The 21,184-nt window shown below is 42.8% G+C and overlaps 1 protein-coding gene across 1 annotated transcript in view; it reads right to left on the reverse strand.

Moving 5' to 3' along the window:
* Nucleotides 1-4,271, reverse strand: part of DYRK4 (dual specificity tyrosine phosphorylation regulated kinase 4) — a 64,559-nt gene extending 60,288 nt beyond the window's left edge. The window contains exon 1 of the mRNA XM_074948640.1: nt 4,211-4,271. Coding sequence (XP_074804741.1) covers nt 4,211-4,271 — 61 coding nt within the window. The remainder of the gene's footprint in view (nt 1-4,210) is intronic.
* Nucleotides 4,272-21,184: the final 16,913 nt, after the last annotated feature.

Below are 21,184 nucleotides of genomic sequence, written 5' to 3' on the forward strand. Positions count from 1 at the left end.
TGGATTAGTGATCTGATATGGAAAATTCTATGTTCTTAACTCTTCTGTGTCTAGAAGAACGTGTTTACAGTAAAGTACACTTTTCCACAGAGAGTTATATTCCCCAGTCACTATGAAACTGCTTACCTTGAGAGGAAAACTTAAGAAAGCAAGGGATAGAATTTTCTCAGTAACTGGCTCACTATGAAACTCACTTGCAGAGATTAGAAATACCACAAATCTCACCATTTGCAGAACAAAGCATAAAACACATTTTTCCAACTAAAGAAGAAGATTCACTAGGCTGCCTTAGGGGAAGAAGGAAGTAAACTGGACTGCACGTGGGCCTTCATATTGTGGTGATAATTTTTGTTAGGTTATCCCACACTACGGTGAGGAGAGCAATATAAATATTTAGATAGATTTAGACTGTTGCAAAGTTGATGGTATTTTTTACAAAATGTGCAAGTAAAGAGTACATTAAAAAGAGACCCCAAAAGTTTTAATTTTTCCTGGAAATTTAAAACTTTTTGTTTACCAAATATTTCTTACCCATTGGCTGCATTGTGGATTGTTAGATTAGTAGGGTTGCACATAACAGCTAGTCTATTGATATTTTAAGCCAGATTCTAATCTCGTTTACACTGTTTTACTCAAGTGTAATGCCAATGGAGTCAGTGGAGATACACCTGATTTACACCAGTGTAAGAGAGAGGAGACTCAGACCAACTGATTTGTTTTTTTTTCTCTCTTACAATTAAAAATATATTGAGGCATTTGATATGGGGGCAAAGGTAGAACTTCACACAAAATGGATTTTGCTAAGAAATATAAGAAAATAAAAAAGATTAAATTTTGTTCCTATAAGCCTTGACAGATCTGCATTGAGAGAAAAACTCAATGACAGAAGCAAGAGAACAGACAATTAATCCTAAATGACTTTTCCACTCTCCCACCACCCACACAAAAGAGCATGAAGAGCCACATGGAAACTCTTGGTAAATTGACAGTGGCTCAAAATTGACAAGGAAGGCTACAGCAAACTGCATTAATGGAGACATAAATCTGAAGGACAGCACATTGAGCACAGCAATCAGTCACTTTTAAGTAGGACATTGTATTGTTTTTAAACTTACATTTTATTTTTGTTATCTACAAAGCATGTGAAGAGCTAAGGTACAGAACAGGTAGCAGAAGTGCAAATTTCTAATCTCATTTACACTGATCAGATCATTTACATTGGTAGGGAAGTGTCTTTTAGTCCTGATTAGAAAGAAGGATGAGAGGATACATCAGTCTCCATAGCTTCATTCCGTATGCTTACTTCTGAGATTGCTGCCGGTCAGGCCAGCCATCCCATAGGAACTGAAATGAGACCACTAATTCATATCACACATTCATTGGCCACAAAACAGCCATCAGTAGGAAACAACTTTGAGTTATTACAGACCTGGGGCAATTTTAAACCAGTTACCTACCACTAAGAGAATCCACATCTGATTACCAGTTCCTTGAGGCATGTAGTCCCATTACATCTGCTTTGAGTGAGCCCTTTTCTGTAGCTTTATGAGGTACAAACACATTCTCATAAAAATAGCACTATATCTTTTCCTTCAGCTTTTTGGTATGGAAAATATCAAGAATATTGGGTCTATCTATTGTATTTATATTTCCTAATAGAAGCTCTAGAGTAGACCAGTGGTCCTCAGATGTTTTAAGTCACGCCCCCTCTGATCCTCAAATGTTTTAAGTCACGCCCCCCTGACCCTTAAAATAATCTGCCCTTGTGCCCGCGGTCGGGAGCCAGGAGTTGGGAGCCAGGGCAGGGAGCGGGGCTGTGGTTGGGGCCAAAGCTGGGACTGCAGCTGCAGCAGGGGCCATGGCTGGAGCAGAGGCAGGGCCAGGAGCTGGACCATGGTTGGGAGCCAAGGCCTGGGTCCGGAGCAGGGCCAGGCTGCAACCATGAGCCAGGGGCCGAGGCCAGAGCTGGGAGCCAAGCCATGGTCAGGGCTGTGGGCCGAAGCTGTGGGCAGAGCCAGAGTGGAGCTGGGGGCAGAGTGGGGCTGGGTGGTGCTCCCTTCCTGCCCCCTGTGGGGGCTGGCTTCGGCCCTGCCATGCCCTCCCCCCAATATTCCCCCACGCCCCTTTAGGGGTCACGCCCCACAGTTTGGGGACCACTGAGCTAAACTAACAATGTAGAATAGGTTTTAGAAAATACTGTTCCCATCTTAATGAATGAAATGCATAAGCCTTTCAAGGTTGTTGCAAGGCAAAGGCTATTATCCAAAAAAAGACTATTTTAACCACCTTTAATTTAGCCATTTTCCAAAGTAATACGACTTAGCTTACAGATATTCTGAAAGGCTCCCCTTCATTCCTTGGATGGAGGAATAGCTTGGTGGTTTGAGCACTGACCTGTTGAATGCAGGGTTCTGAGTTCCATCCCTGAGGGGGCCATTTAGGGATCTGAGGCAAAAACAGGGGTTGGTCCTGCTTTAAGCAGGGGGTGGGACTAGATGACCTCCTGAGGTCCCTTCCCACCCTGAGATTCTATGATTCAGATTTTGATCGGCAATGCCTGTATCTCAAATGACAGTGTAAAATTGGCAAGATGGCCGCTTCCTAATTTTTTTTTTTGTTAATATATTTAAGACATTTGTAGTTTGCTTTTTAACCATTTAGGAACCTAAATCCCATTTTCAAAAGTGACACAGGCTCCTAATTTCCACTGATTTCAGTGGAAGTTAAGAATCTAAATACCTTTGAGGATCTGGGCCTTAGGGCCAAATGTTAAAGTTATTTCAGGACCTAGGTGCCTAATGGGATTCTCAACTGTGCCTTGGCTCCTAATTCCCATTTTGGGAATTAGGTACCTGGACACATTTGAAAATTCCTCTAGGGGCCTGTCTGCAACTTTAGACACTCAAATACCTTTAAAAATCTGGTCTTTAGGAGCTTAACTCTCACAGAAAGTCAATGGGACTTAGGGTATGTGCTGCTGTAGCACCATAGTTTAGACACTTCCTACAGCAATGGAAGGGTTTTTTCCATCAATGTAGCTAATCCATCTCTCTGAGATGCAGTAGCTAGGTCAATGGAAGAATTCTTCCATTGGCCTAGGCGCGTCTACACTGGGAGTTAGGTTGACCTAACCAGTACACTAAGGGTGCAAAATGTATCACAGCCCTGAGCAAAATAGCGGTCAATCTAATTTTTAAGTGCAGACCAGGCCTTAGACAATAGTCTGTGTTGCAAGTGCTGTTATTGAACTGAGTACTCAAATGTGACTTGAATGAATATATATCAGGCACAAAATCCATTAAGAGGCAACATCTCAGTGGAAGCAAAGCACTTAAGCACCTGCTTTACTTTAAGCATGTGAATAATCCCAATCATTTCAATAGGATTACTCATGTGCTTAAAGTTATGCAGGTGTTTGTATGCTGTGCTAAATTAAGGCATTAGTGCAGTCTCATTTTACAGTATGTTGCATATGCACATGTAAATTTCATTGACTAATGATAACTCATAAAAATATTAAATAAATTAACTTTGCTTTTGAGGAGGAAGGGTCTAAGACCATCTTGAATTAGCACGAGAAAAAGTTTTGCTTTTCCAAATCTATATCTCAGCATCTCCAAAGAATTTATGTCAGCATGGAAAGGTGTTAGGCACTTGATTGAAGCCAGTGGGACTTCTCACATTAAGGCAAGCAGGATTTGGCCAAGAGGGAGCTAAATAAGTAGAGCCCTGCAAATCTGTGGATATCCACTTTATAGCCTCAGATATCCACGGACCATGTTCGCAGATCACCTATCGGATGCAGATACAAATTTTATGTCCACGCAGGGCTCTGTAAATAAGTGTTTGAAAGAAAGAAAGAAAGAAAGAAAGAACTAATGTTTTTAAATCAATAGTTTGATGCTGCAAAGCCTCACTCATGTAAGTAATTTATAGTAATTTAAATAAAAGATTACATATGTAAATTTTGCTTCATTTAGAACCAAATGAAAAATCTCTCCCCTCATGGGGAGGGAGGTTTGTGTTAGAAGTTATGCTCCAGTGTTGCTACTTCTACAGAAATAGATCTTTTATAAATGTTTTTTTTTAATGACTTGAGGGAAATATAGTAATAAGACTCTCTCATGTGTTTTTATATGGATAAGCAATTTTAGGGAGAATACTTTCTCATTTAAATATTAGGAAAGATGGTTATAATTTCATTGCTTACCATATGCACAGGGATTAATCTGACCCAAGTTGACACTGGTTTTTTCACAGTCTTGTTTCATATTGTGAACAACAGGACGTGCTTCCTTTTCCTGCGTGAAGAGATGTCATGAGTGAGATAAATTCAGTGACAGTGCACAAAGTAATAATGTCGTTAGAACAACAAGAAACAATACTACATTTAAGTTGTAGGAAATCTGATCAGAAATTATCTTCTGGCAGAGGGAAGCGCACAGACAGAATCAGAAATGTACACAGAAGTCATTCAAAGGTATGGCAGGTATACCTTACTGAAAGTATAGGTCTGAATTTGGGTACCAGGTACACCTCTCACTGCCACCCAGTGGTTTAACAGATGGGAGGCTTGACTAGATCTGCAAGGTGCAGATAGGTTTAGAATGAAAGAAGGAGTGTACACAAGGATAGGTCCCTCCTTCCCTGGTGTTCCGCAGCCCACTGGCCAGCCAGGGAAGTGTGACCCATTGGCTCTGCCTTCCCACAACCATTCATTTAAACTCTTGCCCAGGCTTTCTTGAGCACCTGCCATTACCTTAATGACACTCTCTCCAACTAATCCAGGAGTGGCACTGAAGAGCTCTGCAGGGAGATGACTTTCAAACCTCTTTGGCTGGAAGGATGGGTCAAAAATAAAGGAATTTAAAAGGAGAAATGTGAGTAGGCCTCAGAGGAGACACACACGCACACTTTCCTCAAAATACACTCATTTCTGTATAGCATATGGGCCTAATTCTTATTGCACACCAGTTTATATCATAACTTCAGTGAAGTTAATGGAGTTAGTCGTTAGCGCAAAACTGATGAGTGGAATGGGAGGACCTGGGCTCCCCTACCACCCCCCTTATCATAGAAGGGGCATAAACCTCCTGTTCCACCCCTCCTCTCAGGATTGAGGAGAGGATAGAGAGGTTGAGAGCCCCAGAATGAGGGCGAGTCACTCTCATGTGTCTGGAGGTGGGTTTGAAGTGGGTGTCAAATTGCAGGCTGCAGAAAGAGTCTCTATTATCATAACTATTATTTAACAGTTATGGTAGTGCCTAAAAGGTCTCAACCAGCTAGGTGCTGTACAAATATGTGGTCAATTTTCATTCCCTGCTCCAAAGAGCTTACAGTCTAAAAGACAAGACATACCAGGTGGACAAACAAGCAGGTTAGGGCAAGAGAAAAGAGGTAACAAACATAACAGGATGCGCGCAATTCTTATCCAAGAATTTTGTGTCTTCTTTACTACTTAATTTTTATTATTTTTAAACTGTAGTTGCCTTTGGCTCAATCATTTTTGAAATTTGGCTGTAACATGCAAAAACTGAGCATTATGAACCCAGTGTTAACTGTATATTGAAATATTGTTGAATCTTTTATAATTGTAGGTGGAGGAAAGTAAATACAGGCTTTTCTCCCCAGTGTGGCTGTGAAATCCAGCTTGTGCTAGCCAAGTTAATTTTGCCAGGTGTAACTCACACATTTACCTGGAAATGGTAATCTCAAAATACAGCACACTATATAACAGGCACAGTTCTGGGAACTCAGAGAATGGAGATCAACGGTATGTTATTATAGGGGGAAAGGTCACTACTAGTAAGAGCAGATGTTCCCTAATCACTCAAGAAAGTTCAAAGAAGAGCAAGAAAGCGATGCAATCTGCTCCATTAAATTCTACATAGTTTCAGTGGCCCAGACACCAGCAGAACTAATCAGTGTATTGAAGCCGTCAGATGCAATTGGAATCGATTGTTAACACAGATAAGATTTCCTTTGGCATTTCAGTGCTCTCTAGTGTTCCACTCTCACCTCTGTAAATCTTTCATCCACCCACTCTCCCCAGTTTCATCACCACGTTACCATTTTCCCCAGTTTGCCCAAGGAAATTCATTGAACCCTTCTACTGAGCCTTAGGCAAAATACATTACAGTAATAATCAATAGCAGTAAAATATGCACCATAGCATGGCTAACAGCTAACAAAGTAGGTTAAAAATGTGCAAGTGACCATGTAAATTGACAACTCTAGTTTATTTTCAGAGAGAGATTTTTTTGTCTATGAATCACTAGGCTAGGAAATCAGTTCCAGAAGGAAAAAGACGACTATTTGCGGGTGGGGGCATTAAAAAATATCTTACTTTAATATTAATTATCACTTTTTGTTTTCATAAGGAAAGAAAACAAATAGCATCTTTTAGATAGATGGTGAATGTTCCCCCCCAAGGCCCCTTTGACAGTGAAACTCAAGATGACCGTGGGCATGCCACTTTGCTTTCTTGTGCCTCAATTTCCCATCTGTAAAATGGGGCTAATAGCACTTCCCTCCCTCTCAGGGATGTTGTGAGGATAAATACATTAAAGACTGTGAGGTACTCAGATACTATGGTGATGGGGACCATATAAGTACCATAGAGAGAAGATGGGGAGAGGGAGCTGGGACCACCTTTAAATTTTCATTGTAAAGTTTTGTTCATAGCATATTACACTGATATGGAGCATGGGAGGATGACAGGGATATGCTGTAAGCATGGTGAGAGAGCAAGAAAACATGTGAGCTCTGCCACACATACATGAGTTATGAAAAATACTGCACCGTATCAGAATAAATGAGATGTAGAAGAATCTCATTGCCACCAGCACAAGACAATGCCCTGATGAATCCTGATCATGGAGGGTTATAGAGTTGATACATGCAGTGTACTGCTGATAAACACAAGGCTCCACAGTTTCAGATAAGTACTGGACAAAAAAGGCAGCAGTACTTGAAGCACAGAAAGACAGTCAAGCAGTGAACTACTAAGTAAAGAGCAGAATGAAACTAAATGCACTGCTTGAAATGATTAGTGACTAATACAACCCAAAGGAAAACATATATGTAATAACTACAAAACCTGTTCATAGCACATTCCTTCTTTTATGCTAATGTTGGCAGTTTACTATAGATCCACAATCAGTAGTCACTGCAACCACAGCATTTCTAGGTCTCGGTTTTCAGTATTACGAAGCTAAGAAAAATGTCACATGACAAGTGACTGCTCCCCAGATGCCCTGCTTCTGCTCTAATTGACACCAACGGCAAAACTGGGTTCAGTGGGAACAGGAATACGCCTCAATTGCTTTTGCATTACCATTAATCCCCAAATCCTCCTTTTTGTTTGATTACTGACTGGCCTGCTGACCATAATTCAAAGTATAACCATTGTCCTGCATTGTAGACATATCAATGTGCACAGTGTGATCTTTAACACAGTGGGCCAGCTATCTCCATGTGACCCTGCCCCTTTGGGCTGCACTGTCAGTAGATTATGGCTGTAGAGCTGCTGTACCTGGTTCTCTAAACCACATCCTGCGGCGGTGGGATCCTCCAGAGGCATAGAGCCAGGAGAGTAGCACTGAGGCCTGAATGCACAAAAGGAGTTAGGTGTTGTGATGTGCAAATCCTGAGTTAGGCACCTAAGCTTCTAGAGAGAGGTAGACGCTTTAGAATGCAATTAACAAAAGCCAGCAGCATAGGCAGGGAGATGCCTACAATAGATGTGCATGCTAAACCCTGCCCCTATCTCAGAGATGAGCTCTGACCGCTGGCTGGCAGGGTGGTGCCTATCTCAGCTGCAAACCCTCTCTTGTATTAGGCACTTACACTGCTAAAGAGTTGGGGGGGGGGGGGAGGCGAGAGAGAGAATGAGAGCAAGCGAGCGAGAGAGAGCATGTGCATATGTGCATGAGAATGACTCTTTAGCCCAGTGGTTAGAGAACTCGCCCAGGAGGTGGAACACCCAGGATCAAGTCCAATGACTCTCTCATTATTTATCCAGAGTGCAATAGCTTCAACAGGAGAGACTGAACCAGCCCCACATTGGACTATCCCGTAGCTCAGTGATTAGAACCTGGGCTCTAGGACCCTGCGAGGTTTGGGTTGGGGGTGTCCCAAAGTGCAGGCTGTAGCCCATGCCAGAACATCTTCACTGCAGTTAAATAGCCCCACAGCCCAAGCCCCGCAAGCCTGAGTCAGCTGGTGTGGGCCAGCCACGGGTGTTTAATTGCAGTGTAGACAGACCCTAAGAGGCAGCAGAGCCCTGTTCAAATTCCTTCAACCTCTCAAGCAGAGGGGGAACTTGAACGAGAGTCTCCCACCTCCCAGGTGAGTTCCCTAACCACTGGGCTAAAAGTTTTGAGGAAAGTCCTCCTTTCCCTCCCCTCCCCCAGCTGTTATTGTGTGAACTCACCAGGGGGAGGGAGGGCAATCTGGTAGGCACCCTCTGAGCACGCTTGCCGGATTGGGACCTGCACAGCACATCACATGACTTGGGCAGCAAAACACTTATCTTCGCCTGGTTTGTGAATCACTGTTGGAGGCGGAGCTCGGCATCTGGATGCCCAGAGGGAGGCAGCAGTGCACATGCGCAGAGGCAGTCACACTGGCACCTAGGCAGGGACGCTGGAACAGGGGGGCCAAGCGGCCGTGGCCCTCCCACTTTTGAGCTCTGGCTTCTGGCCTGACCTGGGGGCGGGGCCTTGGGGGCCGGAAGCTGGAGCCAGGCCTGGGGAAGAGCAGCCTGGGCAGCTATGCAGAGCTTCCACCTGCTCCAGGTGAGAGGGTCCGAGAGCAGACCCCGGCCTGTGTCCCCATCCCCTACCCAGGGCAGATGGAGGGTCTGTGGCTCCTCGCAGCTTCCTGGGGGGCTCTTACCATGGCCTGGCTGTGGCTCTTCGGCCCCCGAGGCCCCACCCCCAGGTCAGGCCAGAAGCCAGAGCTGGGTCAGGGTAAGAGATGCTGGGGGGGGCGGAGATAGGGACACATGCTGGGGCTGCTCTCGCCCTCCTCCCCCTCCAGACAGGTGTAGGGGCCCAGGCTCCCCGGCCCGGCTCCAGCTTGGCTGAGGGAGAGGAGCCTCATAGGGAAGAGGAGGGGCAGGTATGGGACTACGGGGGGGGGGGAGGGGGGGCGGTGCCTTGTGCGCGCTCCCCCACCCCTTTCAGGAAGAATCCGTCACCCTTGTACCTAGGCAACTTTTATTCTGCAAAATTTAGGTGATGAGTGAGCTTAGGCCCCTACAGGGTTCAGCTGGACTTTGCGCATTGCAGCAGTCCAAAAATTGGGACTTAGGTGCCTACAATGAGACTTAGGCACCTTACTCCTTTTGTGCATTCAGGTCTGAGTGACCAACACAGAGGGGGACTAAGCAGGCTAAGATGGTACAGCCTGCTCCACTGATGCACATGGCCTGTTCTGTGGATTGGAATGGGAGGGACCATGGCCCCTCCTGTCTCTGTTTAGGGGAGTGTGTACCCCAGGCCATGTGGACTGAGAAGTCCCTGAATTCCGTCAAGTGGAGGGTCTGTGATTATGACTCACCCTTGTGTGGGAGGTGCACAGAAGACTAACAAAGCTTCTTGTGTCCTCCAACTCTGAATTCAGTCTGGCTCTTGGTTTTAGCTGCCAATTGATTCCTACTTCTGGCACAGGAAAATGCCATCATATTCTGATTTAACAGGACATTACACCTACCTCTCTGAGATCTGCAAAGGACTGAAAATCAAGGGGTCTTACCTTTGCCTGTGTTAATTGTGTTTTTCTCTCTGATTTAATGATGACAGGGAGGACGCTAGATCTGCCTATTCGTAGTTTTTCAGGCTTGGAAGCAATTTTCTTCCTACCAAGTGATGACAAAGAAAATTAATCAGTGGGACCTCACTACTAAACACACTATATATTATGCCTGTGCTTATGGGGAAACTATTCTGACCATCCTGAAAAAAAAAAGTTCTGGAATGAAGCTACTCAATTCACTGAAATATTGCAAGCAGTATCTATTCACATATAATGTCACTGGAATATAATACACGAGTATAATTTTGTTCTTTTTTTTTTGATGAAAAAATAAGATGACGAGTTTGCTGGCTAGTAAGTATCCAGTCTTGGAATGATTAAAAAGATTTTTTTCCTTTAGGGAACAAATTGCATTAAAGAAAATTGAGTGAAGGTGCATGGCCTTATAGTAGCTCCATCTAGGTTGTATTTCCCTAGTTTCTTTATGAGAAGGTCATGCGAGACAGTATCACAAGGCTTACTGAAGTCCAGATACACCACATCTACTGCTTCCCCCCTATTCACAAGCTATCAGGTTGGTTTGACGTGATTTGTTCTTGACAAATCCATGCTGACTGTTACTTATTACCTTATTATCTTCTAGGTGCCTGCAAATTGGTTGTTTAATTATTTGCTCCATTATCTTTTCAGGTACAGAAGTTAAGCTGACTGGTATAGAAGTTAAGCTTTCCTGAGAAAGCAGGATGATCAGCGAGTTATCTTAAGTGCCTATACACAAATGTAAGAAGCCTGGAAACAAGCAGAGAGAACTGGAAGTCCTGGCACAGTCAAGGAATTATGATGTGATTAGAATAACGGAGACTTGATGGGGTAACTCACATGACTGGAGCACTGTCATGGATGGGTATAAACTGTTCAGGAAGGACAGGCAGGGCAGAAAAGGTGGGGGAGTTGCATTGTATGTAAGAGAGCAGTATGACTGCTCAGAGCTCCAGTATGAAACTGCAGGAAAAACCTGAGAGTCTCTGGATTAAGTTTAGAAGTGTGAGCAACAAGGGTGATATCGTGGTGGGAGTCTGCTATAGACCACCAGACCAGGGGGATGAGGTGGACGAGGCTTTCTTCATGCAACCAACAGAAGTTACTAGATCACAGGCCCTGGTTCTCGTGGGGACTTCAGTCACCCCGGTATCCACTAGGAGAGCAATACAGCAGTGCACAGACAATCCAGGAAGTTTTTGGAAAGTGTAGGGGACAATTTCCTGGTGCAAGTGCTGGAGGAACCAACTAGGGGCAGAGCTCTTCTTGACATGCTGCTCACAAACGGGGAAGAATTAGTGGAGGAAGCAAAAGTGGATGGGAACCTGGGAGGCAGTGACCATGAGATGGTCGAGTTCAGGATCCTGACACAAGGAAGAAAGAGCAGCAGAATACGGACCCTGGACTTCAGGCTGTAGATTTTTAGTAATATGTTGCTATCAATGCTCTTCAGCGATTTATTTGTAAGGAGGAAGTCAGGGAAAACATCCTTTGCCAAGGACCAGATTCTGATACCCTTACTTATGTTGAATACTATCTGACTCAATGAATAGCACCGACAAAGTCAATGAAAGTATTTATGGAGCAAAGTGCTATTAAGGATGAGTTAGGATATCAGACTTTGTTCCTAAATACGGATTTTTGATTCTAAATGTTCTAACAAACCATCCAGCCAGGCTGATGTTTTCTATTTCTTTCAATATGTGTCTACATTTTGCACTATCTTTTTGCTGCCTTCCTATTGACAGCCTCCACAGCATTCCAAGACCTTTGGTGGCTCTCCCACAACTTCTAAAAGATTCGCACAGAAATAACTGAAATAGATAGCTAGATAGATAGATATTTACTCTTTCTCAAAATGAGGCTTTTTGCTATTGTGTTATCTCATTTGATAATAAAAGTTCTCAGGAAAAGAGAAAGACTTGACAAATAAAATAGTAATAATAATAAAATAATAATAATTAATAATAATTATAATAATTTTGGACCTAATAACAATTAGAATGTTTCCCAAATTATACTAAGCATGAGCCTGATTTTGATTATAGACCATCAAGCAGAATTGAGGAACTACAGTTTGAAACTGTTAGAAAATTCGGAGTCTTGTTTACAAGATATAAAAAACTTTTAGGACAGAATCCTGCAGCCATTATTCACGTCAGTAGTCCTATGACAGTATGGACTTGCAGGAGTGGGTCCTTGTTCTGTACGAATTGTTGACCACTTGTTCTTCCATGCTAGGTGACTTTTAAGACACAGAAAAACTAAAGCTGAAAAAACAGAGGCCTGGAATAGCTGCTGCTTTTTCTGACCAGCTAAGTTTCTTCAGAGATCCCATCCAAAGCATCAGGATATGCATTTTCCTCAAATATATGAATACCTTGGCTGAGTCAAGTGCATTAAGTGTATATTGACTGAGAAATGAACAACCTGCAGTATACTGCTATCCTTATAAAATGGTGATTTTAAAATGAAAGATTAAGAACTTGTTTGCTTTTTAGAAAGTAATATTTGTGGTGGTGGTTGTTGTTCAGCTGTAGCTCACGAAAGCTCATGCTCAAATAAACTGGTTAGTCTCTAAGGTGCCACAAGTACTCCTTTTCTTTTTTCTTTTTACGAATACAGACTAACACGGCTGTTACTCTGAAACCAAAGAATCATAGAAATTCAAGATGGAAAAGGCCTGTAAGATCATTCTGTCCATCATCATAGTGAAATTCCTACAGGAAATTATCTAGAGCTTTGGCTAATTTATGTGCCAAAAAAATGGAGCTTCCAGCACTTCCTTTGGAAAACTATTCCACGACTTAATTTTTTTCCCCTTGAGGTCACAGAGATAGGGGTGGGGTGGTGTGCTCTTCAAAACGGCATCTCTTGTCCAATACCAGACAAAACAACATCCATTTTTGTCTCGGTACCAGTCAGGGAACAAACCTTAGAAAAGGAGGACAAATAGCCTGCCTAGTGGTAGAACATATTTTTGAAAGAAATGTCTGATTGCTACCCTGCACTGTCGTTCAATTCAGTTAGTGCTGTAACATGACCAGAATGAACAGATTTTCCAGATTTAAGATAGATACAAAAACTGAAAAAGCAAGAGATGTCCTTGTAAGTTACTCATTTGTTCAAGAAGGAAAACATAAAACTGTCCAACCTCAGATTTTTTTGAGCTTTCTCAGGCTTTCTATTCTGAGGAGTTTTGGCAGCACTGTAAATGTGGATTCCTGGGCCACAAGCACAAAAACTGTGAAAGTGAAATTGGATATGTAACCCGCTGCTTGCTCAGAGTGGCGCGCCCCTCTAGTAAAGGGTGCCTACAGATAAAATAGAGGACCCTGGATATCAGAGAGATGGGCATGTCACACATAAAGTAAACATACAGAGATAAGAATAGATGGGAGCAATAGACCGGGGGGAAGGGGGTCTTGTAAAAAAAAAAAAGAGAGAGAGAGAAAGAGAGACTACTGTTGATTTTTGATCGCCCATGTCCAAATTCACTTAAAGTTGGTGATTTTTATCTTTTTCCTGATTGAAACAATATTAAGATTATTTGATGTCTTTTTGTTTTGTAGTGGCGGGGGGAAAAACCGGTGGACAAGGGAGGAAGCTGCAGAAAGCAAAACCTCAGGTTTTTAAGTGTGCCACTGTCCACAGGTATGGAAGCAAACCATCACCATCCTGACCAATCTCAAAGATAACAGTCAGCTGATCTGCATGTGACACCTCAGGTGTTGAGTCGACAGACACTAAGCCCTGGTCTACACTAGGACTTTAGGTCGAATTTAGCAGCGTTAAATCGATGTAAACCTGCACCCGTCCACACGATGAAGCCCTTTATTTCGACTTAAAGGGCTCTTAAAATCGATTTCCTTACTCCACCCCTGACAAGTGGATTAGCGCTTAAATCGGCCTTGCCGGGTCGAATTTGGGGTACTGTGGACACAATTCAACGGTATTGGCCTCCGGGAGCTATCCCAGAGTGCTCCATTGTGACTGCTCTGGACAGCACTCTCAACTCAGATGCACGATTGTTTGCCATTGCTCTGACGCAGGGAGGGGCGACTGATGACACGGCTTACAGGGTTGGCTTCAGGGAGCTAAAATCAACAAAGGGGGTGGCTTTACATCAAGGAGTATTTCAGGCAGGACTTCACGAGGGTTCCTATAAGAAATGGTGCACCCAAGTAATTGTTCTTATTGGAACAAGGAGGTTAGTCTGGCCTCTGATTGATACATGGCTAGATTTACCTCGCTGCACCTTCCCTGTGAGTGACTACAGTGTGACCTAGAGGAATGAGTCCCCTAGACAGGGGAGGGGAGGAAGCAAATGAGTACAAAACAAATCTGGTCTATTTCTTGTTTTGATCCACTCCATCTATCTTTTATATCTTTGGCTGGCAGCAGACGGTGCAGAAGGACTGCATGCCATCCACATCTCATGGCTGCCCGGCAGAAGATGATGCAATACGACTGCTAGCCATCCTCATCTCTTGCCTGCCCGGCAGAAGATGGTACAGTACGACTGCTAGCAATCCGTATTGCCTGCCTGCTCACCATAAGACGGTTCAATAGGACGGACTGCAGGACTAAAGAGAATGACCTGGTCAAGTCACTCCAAATTTAGTCCCTGCGCCCATGTCTGTCCAGGCGCTCCCAGCCGATGTGGCCAGGAGCACCTCGGACATGACGATGACGGCTACCAGTCGTATTGCACCGTCTGCTACCACAAGGCAATGGGTTGCTGTGTAGCAATGGCTACTGTGTAGCAATGCAGTACCACGTCTGCCAGCACCCAGGAGACATACAGTGACGGTTACCTGAGCGGGCTCCATGCTTGCCGTGGTATGGCGTCTGCACAGGTAACTCAGGAAAAAAGGCGCGAAACGATTATCTGCCCTTGCTTTCACGGAGGGAGGGAGGGAACGGGGGCCTGATGATATGTACCCAGAACCACCCGCGACAATGTTTTAGCCCCATCAGGCCTTGGGATCTCAACCCAGAATTCCAATGGGCAGCGGAGACTGCGGGAACTGTGGGATAGCCACCCACAGTGCAACGCTCCGGAAGTCGACTCTAGCCTCGGTACTGTGGAAGCACTCCGCTGAGTTAATGCACTTAATGCACTTAGAGCATTTTCTGTGGGGACACACACACTCAAATATATAAAACCAATTTCTAAAAAATCGACTTCTATAAATTCGACCTAATTCCGTAGTGTAGACATACCCTGAGAAATATCCCACATCTTTGATCTCATGTACAATGGCTGATAGTGTCATCTTTGCCAGCAGTGGAATGAATTAATCAATAATAGTCTTTGATAGATATGATGTATGGCATTTTCCATGATTTGCGTGTTCATTGATGTGCTGAGCTACAAAAGGGTCGAACTTAGCGATTAGTTCTAGAATGCCAAGGTAATTGCCATTGTGTTTCGATCCAACAGTCTCATCTGAGCCACGGAATGGCAGACCATGCTCAGCAAGAAAACCTATGGTTTCAGCTATGCATCTGAGAACGTTCTTCCAATAAGCCCAAGCTTCCAAAAACTGGTTTTCCATTTGGGTATCAATTCTGCCGCTAACTTTCTTTTGGGCATGGTACCTGCTAATGGACAATGCATGCTGCTTACTCATTGCATGATTGGTAATGTAGGCAGTAGTCTTCCAATTATTGAAGCCTTTGCAGAACATTCCCCACACTTTGGATCAGAAAACAGGTGGCAATAAAAACAGGACACTTTCTTCTTAGAAGGTGAATAGATGAGCCATTCTCACTTGCCAATCTGTTTGTTAGGCTTCACATATTCAAACATTGATTTGGTCAGATAACGATTCTGATTGGTGTCCTCTCGCTTTGTCAATGAAAAGTCAGCATCTAGAATCTGGCATTTCTGTGGGCCCTTCTCAGTCCAATATGCAATGAGATCTTGAGAAGTCAAGTCCCACTTGCCTGGATGGTTGGAGAAGGATATTTTTGTATTACTATCACTGGGAAAGTCTTCAGAGGAGCGGGATGAGACTGCAGCTAGAGAAGTCACAGGAGGCTGCTCCTTTCCATCAGGTGCAGGAGCAGCAGGTTCACTTGGGCTGGTATTCGCCTGGACTTCCTCACCACCAGACTTAGTAGGAGGAAAAAATGTTAGGATGAAAGGAGTACCTTTCAGCACTACATCTTGTCTTTGCCGTCTTTCTTTGGCCTCCTTCAACTTCTGCCATCCTCCTTTCTTTGACATGGTCTCTGTAGTCCAGTGTAGGCTTCTGTGTACAAAGTTCAATATTGCTTGGGCCCACAAACACTTACTAGCCCACAAAGACAAAATCAAAACCACTATACATTGAATTCACCGTCTTGATGGATTAATTTATACAAAGCTATATCTAATGAGACAAAAAAATTTCCGCTGGCCCCGCTACTGTCGCTCAGCTGTTACTTCAATATGAAACGGAGGGCCTACAATAGGGCCTAAAAATAGGAGAGCCTAAAAAGTAGGGCCTAAAGTAGGACCTAAAAATAGGAGGGCCTAAGGCCTTATTAGACTATGCGTTAATCCGGCCCTGACAACATCCCATACACAATTGTATTTTTAATACAATGTACCTTACTGGTATTAACTGGCAATTCAGTAAGGTTCGGGGGAGAGGGGATTAGATGGGGAGAACATGAAACAGGAGTTATACTATGATGTTGCAACTGATTATGTCAATGTAGTGCTGATGTCCAGTACAGGTACTCTGTAGGGAAGGGACACAGTGATCAGATAAAATGGATTGGTAAAAGATTTAAAGGAGGTATTCTTTCAAGGAACAGAAACAGTGTGCCCTTGTTGCCAAGAAGGCCAATGGCATTTTGGGATGTATAAGTAGGGGCATTGCCAGCAGATCGAGGGACGTGATCATTCCCCTCTATTCGACATTGGTGAGGCCTCATCTGGAATACTGTGTCCAGTTTTGGGCCCCACACTACAAGAAGGATGTGGAAAAATTGGAAAACGTCCAGCGGAGGGCAACAAAAATGATTAGGGGACTGGAACACATGACTTATGAGGAGAGGCTGAGGGAACTGGGATTGTTTAGTCTGTGGAAGAGAAAAATGAGGTGGGATTTGATAGCTGCTTTCAACTACCTGAAAGGGGGTTTCAAAGGGGATGGATCTAGACTGTTCTCAGTGGTAGCAGATGACAGAACAAGGAGTAATGGTCTCAAGTTGCAGTGGGGGAGGTTTAGTTTGGATATTAGGAAAAACTTTTTCACTAGGAGGGTGGTGAAACACTGGAATGCGCTACCTAGGGAGGTGGTGGAAACTCCTTCCTTAGAAGTTTTTAAGGTCGGGCTTGACAAAGCCCTGGCTGGGATGATTTAGTTGGGGATTGGTCCTGCTTTGAGCAGGGGGTTGGACTAGATGACCTCCTGAGGTCCCTTCCAACCCTGATATTCTATGTTTCTATGATTCTATGAAACAAGAGAGGCTCGGGGCTTTTATGACTGGTACAGCAGGGAGCCAACCCCCTCTCTTTCATAGTCCCTCCCACCCAGCAGGTTGGCCGGGGACCAGGATGGGTAAAGGGGAGGGCTGCCAGAAGCCTCTTCGGTATATATTGAAATGATTATGGAATTACCTGCACTGTACACTCCCAGACAGTTAAGAATAAAGTTGCAGCCTAATTAAACCACATCCAGTGTCTCCTGTCCTTCCAACATAGCTGGATAATGAGGTTATTAGAAACTTATAGAAACTTGCTGAATATTGTGTGTGAGGAAGGCAAAGATGTAGCACATCAGAGGTGGATTTGATTCAAATAGGATGTTATTTTTCATTGCACTGATTTATGACACAATGCTGTCACACATCAGCTGCAGCCCACCAAAGCTACTTTGGAATTTCTGGACAGATTGTGGTCAAATGCAATTATGTATTATTCAGCAAATCGACAGTTTGCTGCATAGAGAATCACAGAATTAAGTGGCACGCCATCTAGTTTCTGTATGTTTGTGGTCTACAGTGACAAGGTTGTTAGTATGCTGGGCCAAAGTCCACAAAGACAAGAGAATTAATCAAACATATAAGCCAGATAAATACTGATGTGCTCGGAGATACTGGTCTCATTAAGGGATATCCTGTAAAGCGTGGCCTGATACCTACTGCAAAGCCCAGGGGAGATCATCTGTTTCACTGCCGCCAAACGTGCAAGTGGAGTTTGAATGAGGGAGAGTAATGGAATTATTGTGCAGATTCATGAACCAACTGAGTGGCATGACCATATTGTTCCTGTTTTTGAAAACAAATGAAACTATAAGGATTTGTGTTGAACTTATTAAATTCAGCAACACTGAAATAAAAGTAAATTATGCCTTCACTACTTACCTCACCAATGCAAAGAGAGAGCTTATAACAATAATGCAGTATCTTAAGGAGGGTGGCCAAACATACTTCTGATGAGGGCTTTTCGCATTACTTAATGAATTGAGTGTCACTGCACTGACAAACCAAGAGCCTCTGAACCAAGAATAAATTCACAGTCTTCCCAGAAATACTGAAAGGTGAGGGAGTGATCCAGATATTTGAAGCTCACATGGGATTAAGCATATGTTGAGAACAAGTGCACAAGCCATCTGGTACCTAGAAATCAGTATAGCCATTAAAAATAAAGTAATATCTTGCACCGGCAGTGACAACAGGCTCCCAGCACAAAGAACATTTAAACTCCTCTGCCTGATGGATCGTGGCAGCTACAGCTACATCTGACTACAATGGCCAATTATATTTAGTGGTCATTAACTATTTTTCATGTTTCATAGAGATATTTCTCATGCGAACTACATTCAGCAAGATAGTTATAAATGAAAGTGTTTGGTCTCTATGTAATCTATAATCAGTTAATTTCCAATAATTTTTCATCTGCAAAATTCAAGACATTCCAGTATGCTACCTCTAGTTCATATTACCCTCAAGGGAATGGCAATGCAGAGAGAGAAGTCCAGACTGTCAAAAGTATCCTGAAGCAGAATAATCCATTTCCAGCCTTCCTGAGCTAACTGTTTAAACAGTGATAAATAGTCCAACAGTTGTTATTAGAAAATCAAATTCACATAAATATGCCATCTTTTTGCCGAAACTAGAGCCTTATTGGCCAAATTCTGAAAAAGATAAGGTGTTATATGAAACAGAAAGATTTGTATAAAAAGTTTCATGACAAAAGAAATTCTACTAGGCCCTTACCAGACTTAAACTCTGAAGCTAAAACAGTTGGTAAGAAATAGTGGAGTGAGCCTACAGGAAAAATGAAATACTCCAAGATCCTATCTCATCAAAGCTGAGGAAGAAAATGTTACAAATTACTTCTGTCTACTCAGGATTCCTGGATAGATGTTGCTGACATTTCCCAAACAAACAAAAGTACAAACAAACAAGACAATTTACCCAGGGCTGAGGTCATGCATAAAAAATTTAAGCTAAATGGATCATTTTTCATAAAGTCATGAGCAAGTGGAAAAGTTTTATAATGTAAATCCCAGTGTAATATTAAACAATGGCTTTTACTACTATGTAAGTATATAGAGAGAGCTTATTTTAATTGCTTATAAGAGTTTATATGATCACTCAGCTTTATCTGTAATAATGTAATTGTGTATAGACAAAATTATGTATTGGTTTATTTGTCTTTCTTTTATTTATTATTTATTTAATTGTCTTACCTATTATTTATGTATGCTAATAAATTATTCAGCTCTATAAAGAACACTAGAAAATAGGATGAGGACAAAAATCATAGCAGTGCTCATAAAATACTGATAAATCTTAATTCTCACTTCATTTTAAGGAAACCCCAATTGTTATTGCAAGTCATAATTGCTCTATCTGTCTAGGTTCTTCTACCATACCCATCGCTGTAATATTTCAGCACCTTAGAAACAATAAACTTGCAACAGTGTTTTCTGTCTTGAATGAACCCTAAGTATTTGAATACAAAACATACTTTTCACATATTGAGGAACTCGAATTTAGCACATATTCCTGTTTTCAGATGCTCACCGCAGATCTCTGTTGCATATTTTGCATCTGATCAGTGAGCAAAACTCCCACTAAAGTCAATGGGAGTTATCTGTGGGATATGAATGCAGACTATGCAACCAAGTTCTGCAGTATAATCAAGAGTTCAGGAATGCGGATAAGAGTTAGATCCAACGGGAAGGTCTTAACTCTAGTGTCAAGACCCAACACGGCTAGATAATACTTAGACCTGCAGTGAGTGCAGGGGATTGGACTAGATGACCTCTCCAGGTCCCTTCCAGTCCTATGATTCTACTGCCCTCCAATCTATCTATTTTAAAAAATAATATATTTTCTTTAATTAATACACTGTTCACATTATTAAGTCTTTCAACCTCCATTTCCAAATGTCATAGACCTTGCTATATAATTATAAGTAATTATTAATAAACAATTAGTAAGTGTCTTCAAAGTTTCCCACCATGATTCAATAGAAGTTTCAGTTTTTAACAACTGTGGAGCCAAGGCATCAATCCTAATCTCCAACCTTTCCTCCATGGATCTTAATGCAGAAAGAAACGTCTTCCATGAGATCCCCAGAGAATCACCATTTTCAAAAATGGGGTCCCCGGGACTTGCCTGGCGTGAAGGAGAATAGGGAGTTGCACTGGGTGTACCTGAACATGCAGCTCCATCCCACCAATCACCAGTACTTAACCTCAAATTGTGTTCAGTAGGCCTCTGCCGATTTTTCTCATTTGGCGATTTTCTCTTTTTCTGTGGCATTATCACTGCACTCAAAGAGAGTTTGAAGTGAGAAATGCACAAGCCGATGACACAGAAGAATGCCTGCAGGTAAGGAAACCTGCTGCATGCACATTCACAGCACCACCGTCCTGCACTGTCCCCAAGATTTTGCCATTTTGAATCTAGTTTTTATAAGCATGCTTGGGATCAAGGCTAGTGTTAGGGCCAGAGCAGATGCATGGTGTCTTTGCGGCAGTGGAATTCTGCAGATTGTATCTATGATGTAGTAATATTCTAAATGACAAACTGCATTCTTGTGGTCATAGTGACCAAACTACCCTCAAAAGTTATGTAAATAATTAGTAAATTTGCATGTGAGATTGCAATTATATTGTTTTTGATTTCATCTGTAAGAGATGGTAGCCAGATTTGTATATAGCTCTGAATAAAATTCCTTGTTACCCTGGAGTGACAATCATCCTTTTGCTTCAGCCAGGGTGAGTGGTACCCAGCTCAATCAGATTTTTAGAGGAGTTGGAAGCAAGGTAGTGGACCAGGAGCTACAGCCAAAGACCTTGTCTACTATAACCCTATTTTTAAACTCACTTACCATTAAACTGCCTTATCACCAGTGCAGTTCCACCAATGG

Source organism: Natator depressus, chromosome 1, assembly GCF_965152275.1.
Source record: "Natator depressus isolate rNatDep1 chromosome 1, rNatDep2.hap1, whole genome shotgun sequence".
Taxonomy (NCBI): Eukaryota; Metazoa; Chordata; order Testudines; family Cheloniidae; genus Natator; species Natator depressus.